General features: G+C 36.8%; 2 protein-coding genes and 1 pseudogene across 3 annotated transcripts; 1 reads left to right on the top strand and 2 right to left on the bottom strand.

Moving 5' to 3' along the window:
* Positions 1-381: 381 nt before the first annotated feature.
* Positions 382-2,152, bottom strand: LOC126591789 (protein WHAT'S THIS FACTOR 9, mitochondrial-like; annotated as a pseudogene).
* Positions 2,153-4,616: 2,464 nt separating this feature from the next.
* On the top strand, positions 4,617-9,585 carry LOC126591790 (F-box protein At3g58530-like). Of its 2 annotated transcripts, none has more exons than XM_050257472.1 (13): positions 4,617-4,854; positions 4,993-5,052; positions 5,418-5,501; positions 6,287-6,417; positions 6,508-6,583; positions 6,884-6,954; positions 7,299-7,385; positions 7,467-7,539; positions 7,631-7,698; positions 7,798-7,866; positions 8,296-8,401; positions 8,486-8,577; positions 9,221-9,585. In XM_050257472.1, the coding sequence occupies exons 1-12, from the start codon at positions 4,678-4,680 to the stop codon at positions 8,549-8,551; spliced, it is 1,068 nt and encodes a 355-aa protein (XP_050113429.1). In that variant the 5' UTR covers positions 4,617-4,677; the 3' UTR covers positions 8,552-8,577; positions 9,221-9,585. The 2 variants fall into 2 exon arrangements, with proteins under 2 accessions (XP_050113429.1, XP_050113428.1); XM_050257471.1 differs by having other exon boundaries at positions 4,618-4,854; positions 8,486-8,598.
* A 500-nt stretch (positions 9,586-10,085) lies between these two features.
* Positions 10,086-16,506, bottom strand: LOC126591788 (carbon catabolite repressor protein 4 homolog 1-like). The gene is made up of 12 exons (XM_050257470.1): positions 15,774-16,506; positions 13,049-13,802; positions 12,618-12,704; positions 12,424-12,507; positions 12,254-12,340; positions 12,069-12,155; positions 11,855-11,908; positions 11,665-11,756; positions 11,458-11,572; positions 11,200-11,347; positions 10,952-11,106; positions 10,086-10,530 (listed from the first exon to the last, which is right to left on the bottom strand). The coding sequence occupies exons 1-11, from the start codon at positions 15,929-15,931 to the stop codon at positions 10,961-10,963; spliced, it is 1,812 nt and encodes a 603-aa protein (XP_050113427.1). The 5' UTR covers positions 15,932-16,506; the 3' UTR covers positions 10,086-10,530; positions 10,952-10,960.
* Positions 16,507-23,345: the final 6,839 nt, after the last annotated feature.

Consider the following 23,345-nt stretch of genomic DNA (forward strand, 5'->3'; position numbering starts at 1 on the left):
TGGATCAATTTATTTACAACTTATCTAGACATAACGACTCGAAAGAAACAAGAAGAAATAACATAATCCGATGTCTCTCACAAGAACAAAAATTAAGGGCAAGCAATGATGGCTACTGAACCGGAGGATGACAAGAAAAGTTTTTTGGTCAACAGAATTAGAACCAGATGATCCCAGGTTTTATCTCAAACAACAAACAACCAAATCTACAAGTTACTGTAAAGATTTCAACGCCATCGTAGAGGCTAGGATACTCGAAATTCATTCACCCTAACTTTATGCAATAATAGTTTTATTTTCCCCGTTATGGTTTCCAATATTTGATACTCATTTTATTCACCAGTTCATAAGTTCCCAGATCGAAAACTGCGAGACTGAAAGTATGTACAACGATTTGAAGTTGATATTATAACAATGTATTGAAGGTTACATTACAAAACAAATGGGAAAATGAGATATGAAGTAAGAAAACTGTAAACAAACAGAGAGCATTTTGAACAAAACTTGGATTCTTTGATAATTCCACTTAAAAACCATCAGAAAGTTAATTTGCAATGTTTCAAACATTACTGTCGCAATCCTTCACAAGGTTGACCTAAACTTAATAATCATTACCATATTTGTGCAGAAAATTCAAACATCTCAAGCAGCAATCCGGAGAACGAATATTAATACAGCGATAAGACAGAAAAAATCTGTCAACAAGTAAAATCTATGAAATCGATCTTTCTGGTCAAGTTTCTTACTTGGAACTGGAAGTGAGTGCAATTGATATGGAATGTAAGCAAACTGTCTAACTTCTGATACAAACATCAATCTTCCTCAGACCCCTCCGAACTTGAATCCAATACTTCATCCTCATATTCACCACCTGTTCCAACCTCTTCCTCTTCAGATGCTTCCTGCCCACTTTCACTCTCCACACTCTTAAGCAAAATCTCATCAGCGGATAGCAAGTTCACACCTTTACCCCGATAGAGAAGCCCTGTTCTCATGACGTGACAAAACTTCTCTCTCAAACGTGTGAGCAGATGCGGGTTCATTAACTTCCCTCTATGCTACCCTTCCCTGGGAGAAACAGTGGTGGTTTTACACTTTAACGAGAGGTAGAAAATCCCGGGATACCTTGTGATGATTCTCATAAACTTACGAGGAAGATTCAATTCCTCCCTCAAGCTTCTCAAGTAGTTCCTCTTAGTCTTCTTATGAAGAGTCAAGCTTAAGAACTCGTGCAAAACCCCAACCACCCTTTTCTCCATAAGATCACTCTTAGGATCAATATGCCTAGAATCCTCATATGGTGAAATATATGGTAACTTCTGAAACTCCTCCATCCATGCCCTCACCTTCTTCTGCCCACCATAACCCCTCGGAAAATTCATCGGAAATGCCAACACCGTCTCCCCCTTCTTGATCTGCCTATACTCATCCCCTAAATCACCACCCTCTCTACTCATCTGCAATTCCGAAACAGCATACTCTTTAGGCCATTGTATGGCCTTCAAACATCCGACCCCATTTGAGGCCTTAACAATCCGAAAACAATCAGGGTATTTCGGAACCAACACTTTCTCAAAACCATCAGGCAAACCCAGATCCTATGATCCCATTTCAAAGTATACAATGACTGGAGAGGTAAAGTCGTAGACTTTGTCATCATAAGCACTCTACAGAACCTCTCCGCATTGTCACTCTCATGGGTTTTTTGAATACTTTGTTCTTATGAATCCAACAAAACTGCAGTGTCTGTTAACTTAAAACAAGGCAAATTGGCGTAACGGGCGTGTGGGAATTCTTGGAAAAGAGTTGGGTACCTGCTGCGGAGTAAGCGGATGACGGGGACGGTGAGGCCGAGGAGCTTCTGCCAATCCGCGAAGGACTTGGCGGTGAGGAATCCAGTGGGGGAGCGCTTGATTGCGTCCTTGAGGAGGCAGGCGGCTTTGAGGTCGATCTCAGTCTCGATTATGTGGTCGATGCTTCGGTTTTTGACCCATTTGAGGCGGACTTTGGTTATGCTCCGCCGTTGGTGGTGGCGGTGGAGGAGGAGGACGGGGTTTGGGGTTTTAGGAGAGAAAAGAGGAAGGCTTTCATTTCCTCTGGGTTTTGTTTTGGGGTTTTGGGGGCCATTGGTGACTCTGTGAGCGATGAAGCATTGGAGGGAGAAGGATTGTCTGCCCTCCTCTTTCCATACTCTTCCATACCCTCCTGTTTTGTGCGGTCACGCGTCAATATTTTATATTAATTTTTATATAAAAATAATAAGACAAAAAGCAAATGTTGACGTGGCTTAACTATGACCGCACAAAACAGGAGGGTACGAGGAGGGTATGGAGAAAGGAGTGCAGACAATCCATCTCCGCATTGGAGAGCCGAGTACGTCATGAATTGCAACAGTAGGCAACGATCCCCGTACTTTATTTGGATTTTCACATTCGTTTGTACATTTTTGTTACGTTTTCATTTTCGTTTTTGTAGTTTCATTTTCTTTTTAGTTACAAAGGGGCTCGATGTTTAAGCAGAACTGCTAAACAAAGAAAGACTGCATACACAAATAATCCGAGTTCTAGCAATCCTGAAAATATCATCTAACTTTAAACCAACAATTTAACGATGAGGGTCATCCAACATAATACAGATCAAGTTCAAAGAAAAATCCAGTTTGCCAAACCATAAGCCACGATGTTCCTTTCTCTATAAATATGGCTTAAATCACATTGATCAAATTGAGAACTCAAATGATGACACCCGTATAACAAAGAAGCCAAGGGATGCAGATCATGCACAATAAATTTAAAGAGTAAAACTATAATAGTAGAGTTAGATTCTACAATTATCCTCCTAGCACCCTTATCCAAAGTCAATTCAAATCCAAAAGGAGACCCTGTAGCTCAGCTTCATAGACTTCTCCTACTCCCATATTAGCTGAAACGCTCCCAATCCAAGAGCCATGATGATCTCTAAGTACTCCTCCATAACTCATAACACCGTTTTGCCCTTAGCGAGAACCATCAATATTCAATTTCATCCATCCTTCATTTGGAGAAATCCAAGTCAACTTTTCAATAATTCTACAGGGTTTAGAATGACTGACCTTATTAGCATCAGTCCACTCCCAAGCATACTTCAAAATAGCCTTCACAAGATCAAAGAGAAGTTGATAGGAAGGACAATATATATAATTTCTCCACTTCCAAATATGCCAAGACGCAAACCAGAAAAGATTACACCTTTCGGACCCTCATGACTGCGTGTTTTACAGTGTATATTAGCAACAAACCATCCCTCCAAGTCTGAGTTGAAAGTAGAAAGTATATTACTAGGAACCTTCAATGCATTTCAAACAGTTCTAGCTAGAGCAGTCCCTCAAAAGGTGAAATAAATTTTCAACAAAACCACCACATATGGAACAACTAGTATCTAATGCAATCTTCCTCTTAAATCTTTGTTGATTGGTTAGAATTTTATCTTGAGTGACCAACCAAGCAAAGACCTTTAACTTTGGTGGTATGTGCAGCTTCCAAAGAGGAAGCCAATGGACCTTTCTAACGGAGCTAGAGTTTCCCCACAGAAAATCACGATTTAATATATCAAGTTTATGACAGAACTGACTAGGAAGCTATGTAGTCATATGCTTTGGAAAAGACCAATTCAACCTGTCATATGCTTTAGACAAAATCCACTTTCCAAGCTAAAAAAACCCTTTTAGCTTTAGGTCATTCAAATTTATGGACAATCTCTTGAATAATCATAATATTATTTGGGATGTGTCTGTCAAGAACAAAACTTGCTTGATCATCTTAATTTTTGTAGTTTCATTTTATTATTATCGTTAAGCATTCTTGTTGACTTCACCAATGCCCTTCCGTTCAAAATTTCAGCATTGAGTATCATGCAAGTCTATGACATATGAGAGTCGAATTTAAGATCCCTTGTTTATAAATGAAGATTAATATTATTCTATTGATACAGAGCCAGCTAAAGTGTAGATGGAGGTAGCAGAAGCTGAAGTAAACTTCTTCCTGTAAGTCCCCATTCAAGAAAGCATTTAGAATATCTAATGGTAACAGAGACCTTCTGATTCCTCAGCAATTGAGAGTAGGAGACGAAGAGACTTCATCTTGCCTACCTGGTCAAGGCTTCCTTGTAACTTAGCTACATTGCTCCCAAGGAATAGCAAAATTGAAATAGCAAAATTCTTGAGTAATCTCAATAGGTTCATAAACCCACATTTATTTGGATCATTATAGCTTACTTCCATATATCCACTCGGAAGATCTTTTTTGTAATGGATGACCTTCATTACGGAGGCATTTCAACCTTTCTTTAGACACAAGTCTGGCTTCCACATCAGCAGCGGGTTTCGAACTCGAGACCTCCATTTTTTAGTTTAAAGGAAGCCTCATAATCTGTCTTTTACCACTGAACCACCAATTCGTGGTTAAACGTTCTCATTTTTCAACCAAGGAAATATTGAGGTAAGTTAAGAAGAGAAACTTATATAGAACGGATCCGCATCATATGACGTCCCGGTCCAATAATAAATTGTTATGTGAAAAAAATTCTCGAAGTGGGGCCGCTTCCAATAGCCCAATACCGATAACTTCCTACCTATTTACACATTTTTGGCAAAAAAAAAGCAACGAACGCAAAACCAGATTCACACTCTCTGATCAAAAAATGGAAGAGAAACAAGTAGAAGAAGCAGGTGGGGAGGAGGTGGCTTGGAGCAGAGAAACGCTTCCCAAAGTTCTGAAAATAGTTAGCACAAGACTGCCTCAGAGGGACCTCATCTCTCTCTTGCTAGTCAGCCCATGGCTCAACGCAACTCTCATCTCCTACCCTTCCCTTTGGCTGGTATTGTTTTGTCCTTTTTTCTCGATTTAATACTTTGTTTTTCTGGTTAAAAGTTCAAAATTTGAGATGGGTTTTTAAGTGATGTGTGTTGTATGTGTTTCTGTGACATGGGTAACTGGGTTTTGGTTCTTGTTTCAGCTTCTGGAACTTCGAGAAATGAATAATGCTGGGAATCGCCTTGTGGATGCTCTTTCATTGGTTAGAACTTGGATATAGCAAATTTGATTGAAACTAATTTGTTTGATACCGGCATTCGATGATGTAGGGGTAATTGTTAGTGAAAAATACCGAAATAATGTTGTTTAGGTGATCATAACTTCGAATGTGGCGCAAAATAGCGGCTATTTTGTGCCTAATTCAAGTTTTAAGAAGGGAGAAATGATGATTGGTTTCTCCGTTAAATTTGGAAGTTCAATAAAAAATTGTTCTTCAATGATGCAATAAATGGTATTTTTGAAATGATTGGTATGTAGAGTTTGCTTGTTGTAGTATTACAAAATGCTTCAAGTGGATGATTGTATTCATTGCTATATTGATATGGTTTCTTGATGCAATGTGTCAAGGCGAGGTATCAGCATGTGAAGCAGATAAACCTTGAATTTTCACAAGACATTGAAGACAAGTATCTTGAACTCGTAAAGAGTAAGGTAACATTCATTCTAGTAAGAGCTTGCGGCAAAATTCATATTCAAAGAACTAGGAAGATATCGATTTTCTGGTGTAAGAGGAAAGGACATTGTAATTATAATAATAACGCTAGTGAATATTAGAAGGTTAATAATTGTAACAATTTTTGCCTTGCTCCATTTTGCATTAAAATATTAACTAATACAAACACCAGAGAAGGTGTTATTTTCCAGCATCACGGCATTATAATAGGTTTAATGAGTAATGTATGGATCTTGCACTCTTATGAACATTCTTGCTACATAGAAAGCATACTATAAAACAGTTTACCAATGTACTGTTAGTATTTGTAAAGTATGAGAACATTGAGAAGCATGACAGGGTTAGGACTAATCACGCTTGTGATTAAGTCTAATTTTTGGGCTAACCCTCATGATTTTAAATTTTCCACTTGTAGAATCAACTAAGCTTATGTCCTTATATTTTAAGTTATTTGTGGTTTCATGAGTTGTGGGATCTTACAGCACAAGACATGTTTGTGTTACATGATATTGTGAATGGAAACAAAACCAATTACTTTATCAGACCTAGCTTTTGACAACCTCTATCCCTTACACAGTAGATCACCTGTTATTATTCTCAATTTTCCCCTCAAAATATGGAATCTGGACGAGCTAGCTAAACATAATTATTATAATTCTGGTATCAAAGAACTATGAGTACTTGATGAAGTATTCAATATTGTTCAAGATAGATGCTTTTGCATACCTTTGATTGTGTAAAAGAAAATTATGCATTTCCTCAGTGTCATGATTCTCTTCAAAACCTGGAGGTTTTGAATCTTAATGGCTGCCAGAAGATCTCTGATAAGGGAATTGAAGCTATAACCAGTTCTTGCCCCAATATGAAGGAGTTTTCAATCTATTGGAATGTGAGGTATTTAAAGTTTATTTATCTTTCAAATCTCATATCTAGTTGAAATGTTGTTTTCCTTCAATGAATTTCGGAACTTGAATTGAATTTCAGGGCAACAGATATAGGTATAATGCACCTGGTGAAAAACTGCAAGCATGTAGTTGATCTGAATTTAAGTGGCTGTAAGGTACTTGTCACTGGGTCCCATCCTTTTTCAGTGCTTACTTCTTTGTGAATTGCAAACTATACACTTTGAAACATATATGCAGAGTCTGTATAGTTTCTATTCAATCTTCTGCAAAAGATTGGGTTTTAGTGTCCTGAAGTAGGTCCGTTATGATATGCTTCATATGTATCCCTTATTTAAGTAGATAGTGTAGGTTACTATTATATGTTATATTGGCTAGGCAACCTTTTAAGTTTTTATATATATATTTTTTTGGTGAAGGATTTATTTCAATTGTTTACTTTGATGTGGAAACTGCAGAATCTTTCAGACAAAAGCTTGCAATTAGTTGCTGAGAATTATCCAGAATTACAGTTGTTGAACCTGACCAGGTAGGAAACGCTGAGAATCATTGTATCATCTGGAGAAAAGTTCATTTGTGAGAAACTAAAATATTTTATCTGCTTATGTGACACTCACAACAGGGAATCACACCAATGATTTTTCAATTGTGTGGTTTCCGGGTTATGACCTATCTGAAAATTGATAGTTGACATGACATGGTGATGCTAGTGGAGTTGGTTAAAGTGGAAATGTATAGTTATAACCTGACATTCTGAATCCTTCCTTTAAAATACACATTACCTTCTACACAAAGGAGGGGTGGAACTGATTCTCCTATGAAAAAGCCATTAGCTCCCTTCCGCGCTTACATATTATAACTTTTTATGCACAGGTGTGTCAAGTTAACAGATTCTGGCTTGCAGCAGATATTGCACAGTTGTCCTTGTCTCCATAGTCTAAATTTGTATGCCCTGTCAAGGTATTTGATAACGGCTTTGTATATAAAGTTGAGCTATGTTCTTCTTCCTGTATTTTTATTGGCTGTGTTTTGTTTGCTCAGCTTCACTGATGAAGCTTACAAGAAAATATCACTTCTTTCCCATCTTCAATTCTTGGATTTATGCGGTGCTCAGGTAACATTAACTAGACTTAGTTTTGCTGACGTAACTCTTTTGGAACACTTTACTAAACTGATGGTAAATAATTATGGAAATCACATTTCAGAATCTATCGGATGAAGGGGTGTCTTGTATAGCTAGATGCAAGAGCCTTTTGTCTCTCAATTTGACATGGTAATTTGGTAACTGAAGCATTTGAATTCTTAAACATGCATATGAAGCAAAGGAGACAAGTTAACTACAGTTACAAAACCAATCTTCACTTTCTAATAGGTGTGTACGGGTCACTGATTTGGGGGTCATAGCCGTTGCGCAGGGTTGTACGTCGCTTGAATTTCTCAGGTAAGTCTTGATAAGAATTTTTTTGAAGAACTTACTTGATGCTGGCCTGTGCATTCTTGACTTGAGAAATTTCAAACTCTGGTCACTTATCCCGTTACATTATATTTGAATGTCTTTGACAACTGGGATGGAATCACAAGGGTTGAAATCTTTTGGCCGGTCTGCAAGAGCAGTAACTATTGTTGTTTTTCTTCTTTATTTCTTTATTTAAAACCCATTTAGAGAGCAAGAAGACATTGGATTGAGCTGAAGTTAGGAAATATCACGGTTTATTTTGAAACCATGGCAAAAGAGTACATGCATAGAAACAGAAAAAGAAACATTGTTTGATACTTTTTTGTTTAAGTAAACCTATGGAGTTCCCATGCTGTTGAATGAAACCTGCATGCATTTCAGTGATCTTACTGACTTATGAATGAAACAATGCAGCTTATTTGGGATAGTTGGGGTGACTGATAAATGCTTGGAGCCCCTTTCACTGACCTGCTCAAACACACTTACGACTCTTGATGTTAATGGATGTATTGGAATTAAGGTAATGATCTAGTTAATATTTGGTACAATTTTTAGTTACTAAATCTTTGACCAATTTTTCTACTGTATCAATACTCTCTTGTAGAAACGGAGCCGTGATGAATTGCTTCAAATGTTTCCAAAGTTGCGGTGCTTCAAAGTGCACAGCTAATGCTCTGGAAACTTGCAGATGAACAGGTTCTGTATTCTTCCATTAAGGTATACTATCTCTGAGCTGTAACCTTTATGAGCAGACAAACCTCGACTTTTAACAGATAAGAAATCACAATCTGTCCATTAAAAGGGAAGTCTGATTCTTGAACTCCATATGAGCAAACAACTTACTGAAGTGTTGCTATGGTTTACTTCATGCATTTGTATACTTATACGAACTTTAAAAAGGAAGGAACAATAACCGAGCTATTAAAGCTCGTATTCCCCGCTGTTTGGCAGGGTTTATTGTCAAGGCCACACACACACAAGGACAGACGATTAGATGGTTACATGTACCAACATTTTGTTATCCGTTGAGTCTGTTTTATAATTTATTACCGAGGCAGATATATCTTCCGACGTAGTCATTCTGGTGAAAATGCTTAGCATGAAGCTTTCACAGTTTGGGAAGGGGGGCTCAAATAGCTGCCGTTTTTCTTTCATCCTTTCATCTTCCAGTCTTTTTATGCTAATGATTCTCTCCTAGATTGTAAGTTTGAGGCGAATTAGGAACGAGCTTCACCAATGTTTCGCGAAAGTCCCCGCAATATCTATTGCATTAGTTTCTTTGCAGTTGAATATCTTTAAACCCTTCGGACTTATGATTGCCTGTTTGTATGTTTTTCAGGATTACTCTTCGAAATTGCATTGATAGTCAATCTACAGACATGCGAGGGTGGAACCGTGGAAGAGTTAGTGCAGACATTCGGTATTTCATGCAGCTTGACTATACTCTGATCTTCGGTGAATCGTAACCTTAGAATTTTACGGGTCTGCGTCTCGCTAATTGAGCTTAATGAACTGTGATTGTATGCGCATATTGTTTGTCTGGGTAACACAAACCAAATGAACTGTGATTGTATGTGCATATTGTTCGTCTGGGTAACACAAACCAAATGAACTGTGATTGTGTTATTTTTGTACCTAGGATTTTCCGAGCAGCATCGTTCGAATTTGATGAATCAAAGTTGGACGAGAGTTTGATCCGGTAAATTAATAGAGGCCGTGGGGCTGTGTACGTTATTGGCCGGAGCTTCTGCTTATCGCTGGCACGGCATTGATTACAGTTCCATGCCTAATTGTGTCAGTTTTGCGTGTCTAAATATCATATGCCTGATCTATCAACTTTTGAGCGCACAACCGGGCCAGCAAACGTGCCCATTCTTTTAGAAACAAAATTCAAGTCCAGATTAACATTCATATTCCCCTCCGATTCCAAAAGCGATAAAAAAATAAATAAAAATAAATAAAAAACACGAATAAACCACAGGCACAGGCATCTCGGTTCAATCAATTTGTGTAAAGTATGCACATATTCTTATCCAGTAAGGATTGATCTTAACAGTTGGCATCCAGCATTCAGGTCGATAATCGAATTTCGGACTACAATAACTCATCTCAAACTAGTGACGAAATGGAAAAAACCAAATGCAGTCCAGTTGCAAACAAGATGAGCTACTTTATGGAACCCGAAAGAAAAACAAAAACAAAAAAAATCAAAATCAAAATCTTATTCCTGATCCTTTGTGTTTCCTTACCAAAAATTAAAATGGAAGAAAAAGAGGAGAGGGCGCTGTGACCGGATCCTAAGGAGCACAGGAGAACCCCAAGGTATAAAAGAGAAAAGGAGCAAACAATTGCCGGCCTACTAACCACTTGCCTTTCAGGGATTAGAGTTACAGGATTAAGACCAGATATACTGAACCAGTGAGCATCTAGAAAATTCTATAGGCAAAAACGACATCGGCAATTGAGCAGGGATCATAATAGCTTTTCTATAAAGACAACGGTGGCATAATACAAAGCAGATCATAGCAAGGATCCCGCAAGGAGATACCTGGAAAGAACTGTGGGGCATGATCTACCATTCTTAAAATAACTTAACTTCATCCAACAGCTTCCCTCAGCCTTTTTCATGGATGTCTCCGGAGCTCTCTCCTACATGCATAGAGGTTACAATCAACACAAAAACCACATAAGTCGGCGCACATTTATGCAATCATTCTTTCATACCAACACAAGAAATGACTATGTTTGATAATTCAAATTGAGAGGTTTCTTTGAAGTAGAAAGTGTTACTTTTAGCCCTGAATCAACTAAGCAGATGTCACCCCATCAAATTTAATTAGTGATACCGCCATACATAATTACATTGGCTGTACTTCATTAATGTATCTGATCTCTCCCCCTCCTCCTTTTTAAATGCCAAAAATCTTCCTAAATTGATCTCTGAGAAAACTACTCATAAATGAAAACAGAAAAAGATAGAAACGAAAACAAATGAAGCCCAACAAACAAGAATTTCAAACAAGACCATATACATACAGGCATATATAACAACAAAGACTTGAATAACTACCTGAATGTGTCAACGTCTAATTCTAGGCTTGCAGCGAAACTCGGCTAAAAGTGCAATGTGATCTGATGACCACTCTGGAGAAGGAAGAGCCGTGTCTTTCCTTAAGCTTTCCTCATCCAAGAGCTCCAACAAGGACTCCACTGTTAAGGAGTCAGCTGCAACCACACGTTACCTTTTATGAATAATGTTCTAACAAAGTGAGGCATCAAAATGAACATATCAAACAAACTTGTAATCCATAAACTTACCAGTGTAGAATATGTAATCTAGGGTACCAATGAAATCTCTAGTGCAATTTGTAAATAACGGCTCATTTGTGGTGGGATCCATCCTCCTTCTCTGCTGCTCCATCCCAAGACCAACCCCCAATCTTGCAAATGATGAATATGCACTAACCTGTGAGTTGGATTAGTAATTCAGCACCCAAAAATATGCATATTCCACACTCCCAACACTAATAACAAAAAGATGATCAAGAAGCCAATACAACAGAAAGCATGTATTACCAGTGGCAGCTGATGTATCAGCTTGCTGAGAGGGCGCAATATATTAAGAGGATCTACTTGTAAATCCGGATGCAATGGATCTACCTTTCCCATAGCCAGAAGTGTATGAGGAGCGCTGCAACAAAGTTCAGCAGTACCTTAAGCAAACAACGTACCGGTAATAAATTCTAGAATCCAACTAAAGATCATCAGTAACAATCAACAGACCTTCCAGGAACTGAATTAAAATCCCCACACACCAGCATCGGGATATCTGCACTGGCAGCTATTTTCTCTAGTCCTTTTAAGAGAGTATGAACCTGGTAAGAAACGCAAGAATACAAAAAATTGAATGCCAACTTCAAACTGATTGAACCAATACACTAATGTATATGGAAGAACCAAAAATACAAGTTACCTGCCAGAGTTTGACATCCTTCAGGTCTTGGTGGACATTTACATGTGTATTTGCCTGTACTCCATTCCATCAGAAAACGTGTTACCAGATGCCTTGAAAGATGCCCTTGCATTGATATTGGGGCAGTTGAAAAGATAACAAATCCCAAAGAGTACAAACAAATTCAACAACAAGACCATTCAAATATTACAAGTATAAAAAATATAAGTCATACCACACAAAGAAGTTGCCGTTTCCCAGGATTATCAGCTCCCTGATTGCTGAATTTTGCTTCCAGAACCACTATGAGAGCAACATTATCCTACAGACATATTGAGATCCAGGTATGAGCTTCTTAGATTAAGACCAATTCAAAAAGATCAAGTTCAACCCAAAATAATCCATAAATAACAAGCCCACCTTAACTAATCGATTTAAAGCACTTTTCTTCTGATTACTTGGAATCATGGCATCAGTCAAGGACTGAGCAGCCTTATTAAACTCAACCTGCATAAACACAAATTGCTTCACACTAAGAACCAAATAAAACATAAATAAATATCCACTGTTATATATCGCACTTTCCTAACCTCATATTTTTTGACATGTGAAAATCTGTCTCTACGGAAAAATGTTGCGCAACCATCAATTGTTTGTGTGTTTCCATTGTAAACCTGAAGCCAGAGAATGTAAATTAAAGGCCAAAATAATTTAAAAAACCATGAGCATAACGCACATGAAGTTCATTCAAGCCATAATATGTATAAAGGATGAGCTAAGAGACCTCATTTGTTTTTCTCTTGTATAGTGCTTGATAACCATGTTTGTCCAGCTCGGGGGCAAAAAATTCCTCGAAATGATCACTTTGAACCTGAAAGGGACAATGATCAGTTCATATAACACAAAATGCATAGTTATTTCATAACTTACACTGAAATGAATGAGTTCTTTATGACATGTAGCATTCAATGCTTCCAAATATTTAGTTGACAGGTATACCTTCAAATATGGCTAGAAATTAAAGCAACATTTGTCATTGTTCTTTAAAATTGTCGCCACTTTCTTAAGTGTCATTTGCCAGTATATCAAACCTTAATTATAACCTGATCTTCATGAATTCAATAAAAAAATTTGGCTTGAGCATACCAAGACATTCTCATAATGCTCTAATTATCAATATCATCGTAAGAGAACTAATAAAGCGTGAATGTGTACCTCCTGGAGACAAACAATATCTGCGCGATAACCAACAATTTCCCGCAGCAAATTTTGTCTGCGGTATGGCCAAGAAAGTGCCCATGAAGGGCAGTAACTGTATGATTCACTGGTGGCATACACATCAGACAAAATGTTGTATGAAAGCACAGTAAAAGTTCCAGAAGAAGAAATACGGCCATCTGAATCTAAATGCCCCATCACGTCAACTCCATTGACAGGAACCAGACGGCGTGGACTTGGAGAAGGTGCTGGAATGACACGGGAAGTTAATATGGTATTGACATGTCCCACAGGTACTTTTGATTCAGCATCAACCACAACACACTCAAACTTTAGAACATGCCCAATATCATCAGCTGTTGGTGTATATGTTTTAGAGCGGCCCACTTCAAACCATGTTTCACCACCACTCCTTTGTGTAACAGCTGCAGGATATAAAGGTGCTGAACCATTTGTCAAACTCGTGCTTGACACGGAACCAGATAAGCTAGTGTTAAGAACTCCAGATCCAGAGCTATTGAAGCGTCCAAACACCTCTTCTTCCTCATTTCCATTTTCATTTACAGCACTAGCAGCACGATCATGCAAAACACGGTGATGCTGCCACGCGTCCGAGAAGCACTTAGGTGAACAATGGTAACTTTTTGAAACAGGTATTTTGGCCTTAACACAACCTAGACACTGCAATGTGGCTTGCTCAGATGGATGTACACTACAGATAGCAACTTTTTTATCACTTTGTATACGATACCTGCAATCAAGATCAAGAATGGGCGAACATAAATCACAGAAGCTGACATTAAATAAAATAAAATATTCAGTCCATCTTGAAGCTTCAAGATCAATCAGCGTGCTGAATTCACTAGTCCCCTAACTTCCCTCACTCCACAGATGGAAGGGGTCATTTAAGCACTTAAGAAGGAAAAAAATTTGTCAACATCCTCTAACTAACCAAATTTGCTGCACTAAAGCACTCCCCCCCCCCCCCCACCAAAAAAAAAAACACACACACACACCACCACCCAAAAAAAAGCACACAAACATGCACTCAAGTGACATAGGTATGTGAAATCCGAGAATAAATACTAATTATCATCAATTTTAGTATAAGAAAGAAAGGGCGTCACACTTGTCAATACTTGCACTATGAGCTTATCAGGTGTAAATAATACCTAATATTGTCACTTAATGACGGACCTCAATTCATTAATTGCATGTCAATTAAAAACCGTACAAAATATAAGCTTGATAAGCAAGTGAAATATGCTGGTCCAATCAACCACCATCATATAAATTAATTAAGCAATCAATATTTTGTCATTGAATGATAGAATCTCATCATTTAGTGCATAACACGAACCTTAAAGAAGTAGGCAACATTGTTTATCCCCACAATGACCCGAAAAGAAAAAAAAAAAGGTTAGTTTGTCCCCTGACACATGACACAACTATAACACAAAACAGCACAACCGTTGAATAAGAATTTAGGTCAAGTGGAAAACAAAACAAGGATTCCTTCGTAAAATAACCCATCGCATTGGCCCACTGGAAAACTATCCCTTTTTCAACAAACTCAGAAGATTAACCTGCTTTGGACTTGAACACCAAAATGGTGATCAATATATGAGTCAAGATGTGGATTGAGATCTTGAACATATAAACCCCAATCTCAGCCCACATCTTAACTTGATCTTGATTGTGACTCAGCCCAACGTAGCCCAAAACAGGTTAGTTCTCTAATGGGACCTACAAAAACTGGCTATTATTGAAAAAATAAACCCAGAAGGAAATACGGATAGATAACTAAAAGTCGGTCAAAATTCCGTAGTCAGGTTTTCTTTCTTTCTTTTCTTGAGAATAAAAGAATGGGAAAATTCAAATTCTGGTCGTAGGTGCAAGGCAAGCGTTATACCCGTGGAGGATATCTATAATTGGAGCTATAAGCCCCAACCTGGCAACTAGTTTTCACCCCAAGCTCAGAAGCAGAATAAAAGGTTTAAATATTTTTTTTATTACATACCATTGGGCAGATATGTGCTCCAAACACGTGTATTAGCAACAAAAAAGGTAGTAATGCAACCTGGATTTCCAAACCGGTCTCAATAATTTGACATTTAGCACTGCTAAATTTGTTGCAGCATTCATCACTCTCCTATTAATTATTGCTATAACAAACTATTCTAGACTTGTAAAGTCTAGCTCGTAACCCAATTTGGCCTGGTTGCAATGTTTCAATTGAGCTTTGAGTCAGGGACAAATAATTCACCTTTCATTTGAAGTAAATGATGCTATTGAGAACATTAAATTTTTCTAATTCAATTACGCAATTCAAGGAAATTAGTACAATAATACTGCACCAGTGGACAAAAAACTACACAGAATTCAAATTCAAGAACATAATTAAACAGTGGTGAATGTAGAACTACAAATACACAAAATGACCAAAAGATGTTATGATTTTAAAACATACACCAAAAGATACATTACACAAACACATTACACTAAAATTCAACACACCTATAACCTTTTCCCTATAGACGAAAATAAAGCTACAATCTTTGAGAAAACCCATGTAACAACAATACCAACAAACCAACCCAGAAGCCCAAACAAAGATCAAAGCCCCCACAATACCAGAAACTGAAAAGAACCCGAAAACCAAATTAAGCAAATAAGAAATGACAAAAACAAACTGAAATTGATTGGGGAAATTGTCACTTACCACTTGTACCTCAAGAAGTGGCCATCAAGAGGGGCCGACTCTGGCACATCGTCTGTCGTGACATCCTTGTCAGGCCGGCGCAGAAGCACGTATGGCGTGAGCTCGCAGCCTACAATGGGAATGTCCGAAGGGAGGTGCACGCGTAGCACGCTCAGCATGCTTTGTTTTCGCTTCTCACTCTAGGCAGCAGAAAAATCTTGACAGCAACGTAATCCTATCCTACCCAATCGAGAGAATACACACGAACGACGGCGGCGGATACCAGGCGTATCCGCCATTTACTTGACCCGAATCCCCGCCAGCCTTGACGGACCCGAGAACCCAAAAACCCTAAAGAAAAATCAGTCGCCGAAATAGAGCGCCGCAGATCGAGAGGTTTGGATTGGGAAATTGTGGGGTTCCGGTGAAGGCGAAGAGGGAAAGAAAGGGTCTTCTTCTTCCTCTGCGTTTGAGAAGTGATTGAAGTGGATCGATTGGCGGAGAGGGATCGAAGATTGTGGAGAGAGAAGATTGGGTTTCTTGAGAAAGAAAGAGAGAGAGGGAGGGGGTCGATAATTAGGGTTTTAAAGAGGAAGTGAAAGTAATCTTGTTTGGCTCCAACTTCATTTCCTGAATTGAGAGAGAAGGAGAGAGGGAGAGAGAGAGGGGAGAAGAGAGAGAAGAGAGGTGGCTATGGCTCTGTTCTTTAATACCGTATGAATCTCTCTCTACGACCTTGGCCTTGGCTTTGGTCTCTCTCTCTAGTTTTTGTTTTTGTTTTTGTTTATTTATTTATTTATTCATTTTTTGAGCGTGTGTTTATATTTGTTTGGTGTATTTGTTCCTTTGGTTTCGGTTTTGGATTTGGTTTCTACAAGTTTCCAACTTGAAATTGAAATAGAAATTGAAGTAGAACGCATTTTTCCTCACCACCTTAAATTAAGGGGTGTGATATCCACACATCTCATTTTACTTTTAATACATTTTTTTAAATTTCGGTCATCGGATCGAATGAATTGAAGAAGATCAACGGACAGAAATTATCAAGGCATGTGTGAGAAGTAAAATAGGGTGCGTTGATAGTACACCCCTAAATAAAATAGATTTATGTTCACGTATATGTCTTTGTATTTCATTTTGTAATCTATTAGATGATATTTGTTTATCTGATTTTGTTAAATATTCAATCATGTTGTGAATTGACATTTTTTGTTTTTTTTGTTTTTTGAGAATTCTTAATTTATCTCATTAGTAATGAATATTTTGCATGGAAGTGTTTAGTTAAAAAAGGGATGAGCATGAGCACAAAAAAACTTATTGATTGGTGCGAACTTTACTAATCAACCATTCACAATTAGTGCGCATATTTTGTTCTGTTTAACTAATGATTCTTGATATATTAAAGTTAAAATCTCCCCACTTTTTTAGTCGGCTCAAATTTGTCTCAATCATTTTAAACATTTAAAACAAGTGTCCAACCTATTGAAAATGTCATATCCATTAAGCTCAAATTAAATTTATGTTAGTTAAAAGGTCATGGAAGCATAGCCTTCACCAACTAATGGTCACCACCACCACCCTTATCAAGTCATCACCTTCAAACCCAACTCACAACACTAACTCCACCTACATCTTAAGCCGCCAACACCGAGAATAAGGTCATGGAGGTTGTTAAAATGGTGTGGACTGCCATAATGCAGCCACAGCCGTATCCAATGCACACAAAGAAGAATTGGTAGTTTTACGAGTCGAGAATCAGCAAATGACGATCTTCGGGCAGCTTTCCGTCTTAGATGTAGTCGATGATCTCGTTCATCCAGTTTTTCCCTTGTGTTGTTTGTGACGACTATATGGTTTGGGCTCGTGAATGCTTGGGGTAACGAGGTACTCGAACAAGATTGTTCGTCAAAGCACATAGTCAACGATGGATGCAATGTTTGCTACTGCGTTAACGTGACAGTTCTCATTCCTAGGGATTTGATGGATCTCTTACTTGTCAAATCATTTGAGGAGTGCCTTAGCCTTAGCTAGGTAGAGTCCCATCATCGGATGATGAGTTGCATATTCTCTCTTGACTTGGTTAACTATCAGTATTGAGTTAGAGTTGTAATTGACTGATAGTTGATAGGAGCATATTTATGCGACTTTGTTATCTTATTACTTTGCATTTACTTAGTTAATTTCCATTTATTATAGTAATTTAAGTTATTTTCGTATTATTGTAGGTCCAGTTGGTAAAAATGACAATAAATAATCAAATGGAGTAATTTGGAGCAGTTTTGGACTTGGATTTGATAGCATGCGTGGATAGCATATGGACTGGATGTTTTTGGTGTTTAAAAAGTGTTAAACACGTGCTAAAATCTGGAGAAATTAAAGTTGAGGCTTGGAAGGCAAAGAATTACACAAGAAAGAGGAATCCTAGTTGGAGAGAAGTTTAGTGGCTTGTTTTGGAGCTCAAATAAAGTTGATACTTGTTTTGAAGTCCAAATAAAGAATCCAAATGAATTTAGCTTGTTAGAAGACTAGAAACAGAATAGGAAAGGAATTGGGATATCTAGTCAGATTTGGAGGTGCCAAATAAGGCAAAAACGTGCAAAATAAAGGCTAAGTTGCTGTGATAACTTTGGAATATCTTGCATCCTCTTTTACCCCATAAAAACTTGCCTTTTAGCCACCTTTACATGCCTTTTTTATTCTGGACGAATTACACAATTCGGAGGATCTATTTTCCTTTCTTTTCATTTACTCTAAAGAAAACCCTAACCGTATATATATATGAAGTGTCCTGCAACATTTGAAGTATCATACTTTTCATAGTTACGAATGTTCTATCAATGCTTATGATTTTCATAGAACATTTGAAGTATCATACTTTTCATAGTTACGAATGTTCTATCAATGCTTATGACTTTTCAGAAAAAAAATTCATATAGGACACACCAAATGTAACCACACTTTGCATTATGGACCTTTTAATATTCTGCGACATAAGAGAAGTAAGATTTGCCATTTGAACTTGAAGATTAGCAATTACCATGTCTTGCTTCTCTAGTACCTGAAATTAAAGAAATAAAACTAAATCAAATATCAAAAGAAAAATAAACAAAAAAACAGAGTGATTAGCAATTTTACTAATATTCTATCAATGCTAAAAAAAGAAATAGAACATTTGAAGTATCATACTTTTCATAGTTACAAATGTTCTTTTCATAGTTATGAATGTTTTATCAGTGCTAAAAAAAGTCTGATTTTTTTTCTGAAAAGTCACTAGTCATGATTGAGTTAAGTAAATCTTTAGCTGAAGTATCATACTTTTCATAGTTACAAATGTTCTATCAATGCTTATGATTTTCATAGAACTTAATGATCTTCGAGATGTATCTCTATCATGCTTTTCATAGTTAGGGAACTCGAGAAGAATAATTTCGTTGCGTCGCTGAGTCCAATTTAATGAACTTAGGAAAATCGGAGAGTTAATTAGTGTTGTACACAGTTAATTTGGGGCATTGTCATTCATGGTTTATAGAAAGAATAACTGGAAATCGATTTGTATGCATATGATTCATGTGTGGAGAAGAATCCTTTTGCTATCTTTTCATCCATATTTCAGTCACAACTTTATTTACTTGCTGCCATTTACTTTTGTTTTAATTAAATTCGTCCAAAATCTCCCTAGTCATTGTTTTGTTGTTAGTTTAACTTAGCTTTTAGTTTATTAAGTTTAATTTGTGTTGATTAGCATCCCTTCTAATCTCCGGAATGGAACGATCCCTACTTACTCGTACTATAATTGCATAATTTATGGGGTTTAATTTATGTGTTAGTTTCTACCACATCAAATTTTGGCGTCTTTGCCGCGGATTAGTAAAATTGCTAATCACTCTGTTTTTTTTGTTTTTTTTTCTTTTGATGTTTGATTTAGTTTTATTTCTTTAATTTCAGGTACTAGAGAAGCAAGACATGGCAATTGCTAATCTTCAAGCTCAAATGACAAATCTTATTTCTCTTATGTCGCAGAATATTAAAAGGTCCATAACGCAAAGTGTGGTTACATTTGGTGTGTCCTATATGCAAGGATATCAAACTAATCAACATCCTCAATTAATTGAGAATGGAGGTTGGGATAGTGTCAATACTTAAAGTTATCAATGCCATAATCAATCAAGAAACGACTTGTTTTCCAACACTCACAATTTAGGTGGGAGAGATCATTCAAATTTTATATGGAAGGAACCTCAACAAGTTCAACAAGAAGGATATTGGCAACAACCTTAAGAGTTTTATTCAAGACCTATCCAAATAGCCCAATCTTCCCCACAACGATTCCAACCAAATTCAAGTATGTCCATGGATCATGTTAAAATTCTTCAAACACTAAATATTTATTGTGCTTCTTTGACTCAGGATCTAGAAAACCAAGCTAAAGAGATGGTCGAATTAAAAAATCAACTTGGACAGATCGTGAAATTCATGGGACAAATTTGAGAACAAAGCCAAGTCCCCAGCTTAACTATTGTCAATTCAACGCGAGATTTAGAAATCGTTGAAGCTATCACTTTAGGAAGTGGTATAGAGGTTGGAGCTGAACCAAAGATGTCCAAACATAGCTTACAAGCTTAGAATAAGCCTTGCCGCAACACACAATTAGCTCTAATCCTATTGTCGCAGCTACCCTAGCTCCACCACCATCCAATTCTAGTAAGGTTGTTCCAAATTCAATTCTTTCTAACCTTATTCCACCAAATGTACCTTGTCCTCGCAGGTTTATGCAATCCAAGAAAGAAGAGAGTGAAAAAGACATCTTGGAAGCCTTTCGAAAGTTGCAAGCTAATATCTCGATTCTTGGTATAATAAAGCAAGTTCCAGAATGTGATGAATTTTTTAAAGAGATTTGTACAATAAAAAGAAGGATGTACTTGAGACAACCATCCCCAAAGAAGTTGAATTTTATAACACATGACAAGTCACTGCCCTCACACCAAATCTGGCCAAGAGCAACATTCCTGAAACTTTCAAAGTAGTGTTTGTCCTTGAGTTCTTGTCGCAGCACACATGTAAGCCACCTCCTCAAATTTCAATTTTGTTTTCTACTAACATGTTGTTGATTTCAATGATTCAGGCACCCGCTCTAGAATTTAAACCATTATCGAATCATTTCAAGTATCACCTTCCATTCAAAGATCAACGCCATGCCGCTAGTCCTAGTGAACATTAAATGGAGGTGTTGTCCGACTGGAAGATGTTAAAACAAGCGCTTCTTGGGAGGCAACTCATGTGCTCAAATAAAGAGACAAGGCAATTTTCGGCTCCTACAACCATATTTGCTCTCTTGTACCCTTCTCGTTATTGTTTTTACTTTGCCATGATTGTCTTGTTTTCTAGTTATCTTTTATTGCTTTCTTGTTTAAGTTTATTTTTGAAACATTGAGAACAATGTTTGGTTTAAGTGTGGAGGGGGTAAACAGATTGTTTTTCATGATTTCTCTTCGAATTTCACCACCTATCACTACTAATGTTGTTATTCATTGTTTTAAAGTGTTTAAAAAAAATTGGAAAAAAAATAGAAAAAGTTTGAGAAAATACAAAAAAAAAAAAAAAAAAAAAGTTGTTTTAATTTTGTTTGTTTGTGTCTTAGGGTACCTTCCAACACAATGATGAGGATTCAGTTTTTAATTTCATAACTGTTAAAGAAAGTTACAAACATGAGTGGAAGTTTGATATGCTCTTTGGTTAATACTTAGTTGTAGTTGTCATTTATGAATTCACATATAATTACAAAGGGAAAAAAATCAATTTTTTGTAATATGCTTGAAGGAAAAAACTCAAACTAACACTACAATCCTGTGAGACTTGGGCTTATTCTTTATTTAGAGAGTTATTAATCTGTGATATTCTTGTTTTCTAAAGTCGTTGCATGATCTCGTTATTTCTTTGCTTGGTTACTACTTAGAATGCTTTTTCATCATATTAGTTCTAAATATTAGAACTCATGCCGATTTCGTTCAAAGCATAAAATTGATTGCATAGCAAATAACAAGGTGAAGGTATTTAGTTACCACCAGAGCCAAAAAAACCTTATCCCTTACACATATATTGTAGGTTTAACCCATTTTTTAGCCTTATGTAGCCTATTTTCATGGTTAGCTTGCGTTATCCCTACCTAGCCTAGTATAGGAATATCCATACCCTTGATCTTAAATAATAGTGAAGCATGACTTATTGGGAATTCCTTTTGATCTATGATTTGCAGAAAAACAAGTGTGGGGGAAAGATTTGTTATTTTGAGTCTAGTGAAGTAGTGTTTATGTTTTATGTTTCAAAAAATAAAAAAATAAAAAAATAAAAAGAAAAGAAGAAGAAAAACGTTGAAAAAAAAAAGTTGAAAAGAAGTGAGAATGAGTTCATAAGTGTTGGTTGTTGAAGAAAGGTCCAAAAATGTGAATTTGACCCTAAAGTTTTTATGAATCTCCCCTTTGTGTTTATAGTTGGGTGCTGCAATCAAAAGTTGAATTATAAGTGTTGATTTCATTACTTTGCTTACTATCACTTTTAGAACCTTTGTTTATCCTTAACCTTTCTTTGTTAGCCAACACCTTAGCCTTGTTACAATCCTTAGACTTTTATTTTGATTGTTATGTGTTTCAATATGTGGAGTTTGAAATTGGTACGAGCATATGAAATCCCTGGTTCTCGCTTCTAAGTAGTAGCACTCTGTTCATGAGATCATATACATGTTTATATTAATAATTCCTAAAAGTGCCTTCTTTGTTATAACATATGTAAGTGCTAATCTACATGTTTACATCAATCTTCTCACATATACTTAGTACAAGGAGTGTAGTCAGAAAATATATGTGAAAATAGAGAGTATATTCGGTGAGGAATTGAGTGAATTATCCAAGGCATGTTACTACTTTCAAATGTTGTTTTAATTGATTACATGTGAGCTAGTGAGCGATTACTACGGCTAAGTATAAGCTCAAGAGTAAGGATGGCTAAAATCTATGTGAGTCGTGATTTTTAACATGTCATGTTTCATTGGAAATCCCTGAGGCAATTGTTGGAAGGTTTATGTTTTGTTTTGTTTTCCTTGTTTTGCTCGGGGACTAGCAAAAGCTAAGTGTGAGGGAATTTGATCGGAGTATATTTATGTGACTTTGTTATCTTATTTCTTTGCATTTACTTACTTAATTTTCATTTATTATAGTAATTTAAGTTATTTTCGAATTAGTATAGGTCCAGTTGGTAAATATGACAATAAATAGTAAAATGGAGCAATTTGGAGCAGTTTTGGACTTGGATTGGATAGCATGTGTGGATCGTATATGGGCCGGACATTTTTTGTGTTTAAAAGATGTTAAACACGTGCTAAAATATGGAGAAATTAAAGTTGAGGCTTGGAAGGCAAGGAATTACACAATAAAGAGGAATCCTAGTTGGAAAGAAGTTTAGTGGCTTGTTTTGGAGCTCAAACAAAGTTGTTACTTGTTTTGAAGTCCAAATAAAGAATCCAAGATGAATGTAGCTTGTTAGAAGACCAAGATCATAATGGGAAAGGAATTGGGATATCTAGCTTGATTTGGAGGTGCC

This window comes from Malus sylvestris, chromosome 12 (genome assembly GCF_916048215.2).
Source record: "Malus sylvestris chromosome 12, drMalSylv7.2, whole genome shotgun sequence".
Taxonomy (NCBI): domain Eukaryota; kingdom Viridiplantae; phylum Streptophyta; class Magnoliopsida; order Rosales; family Rosaceae; genus Malus; species Malus sylvestris.

Bases quoted from the DNA above. Each gene is read 5' to 3' on its own strand.
- LOC126591790 (XM_050257472.1), top strand. From the start codon at position 4,678: ATGGAAGAGAAACAAGTAGAAGAAGCAGGTGGGGAGGAGGTGGCTTGG. The intron at 5,502-6,286 runs GTAACATTCATT...GCATTTCCTCAG, and splicing joins TTGAACTCGTAAAGAGTAAG to TGTCATGATTCTCTTCAAAA. The intron at 7,867-8,295 runs GTAAGTCTTGAT...GAAACAATGCAG, and splicing joins ACGTCGCTTGAATTTCTCAG to CTTATTTGGGATAGTTGGGG.
- LOC126591788 (XM_050257470.1), bottom strand. From the start codon at position 15,931: ATGCTGAGCGTGCTACGCGTGCACCTCCCTTCGGACATTCCCATTGTA. The intron at 12,705-13,048 runs GTACACATTCAC...TGTCCCTTTCAG, and splicing joins ATATTGTTTGTCTCCAGGAG to GTTCAAAGTGATCATTTCGA. The intron at 11,573-11,664 runs GTCTGTTGATTG...ACTTTGTTGCAG, and splicing joins TTTAATTCAGTTCCTGGAAG to CGCTCCTCATACACTTCTGG.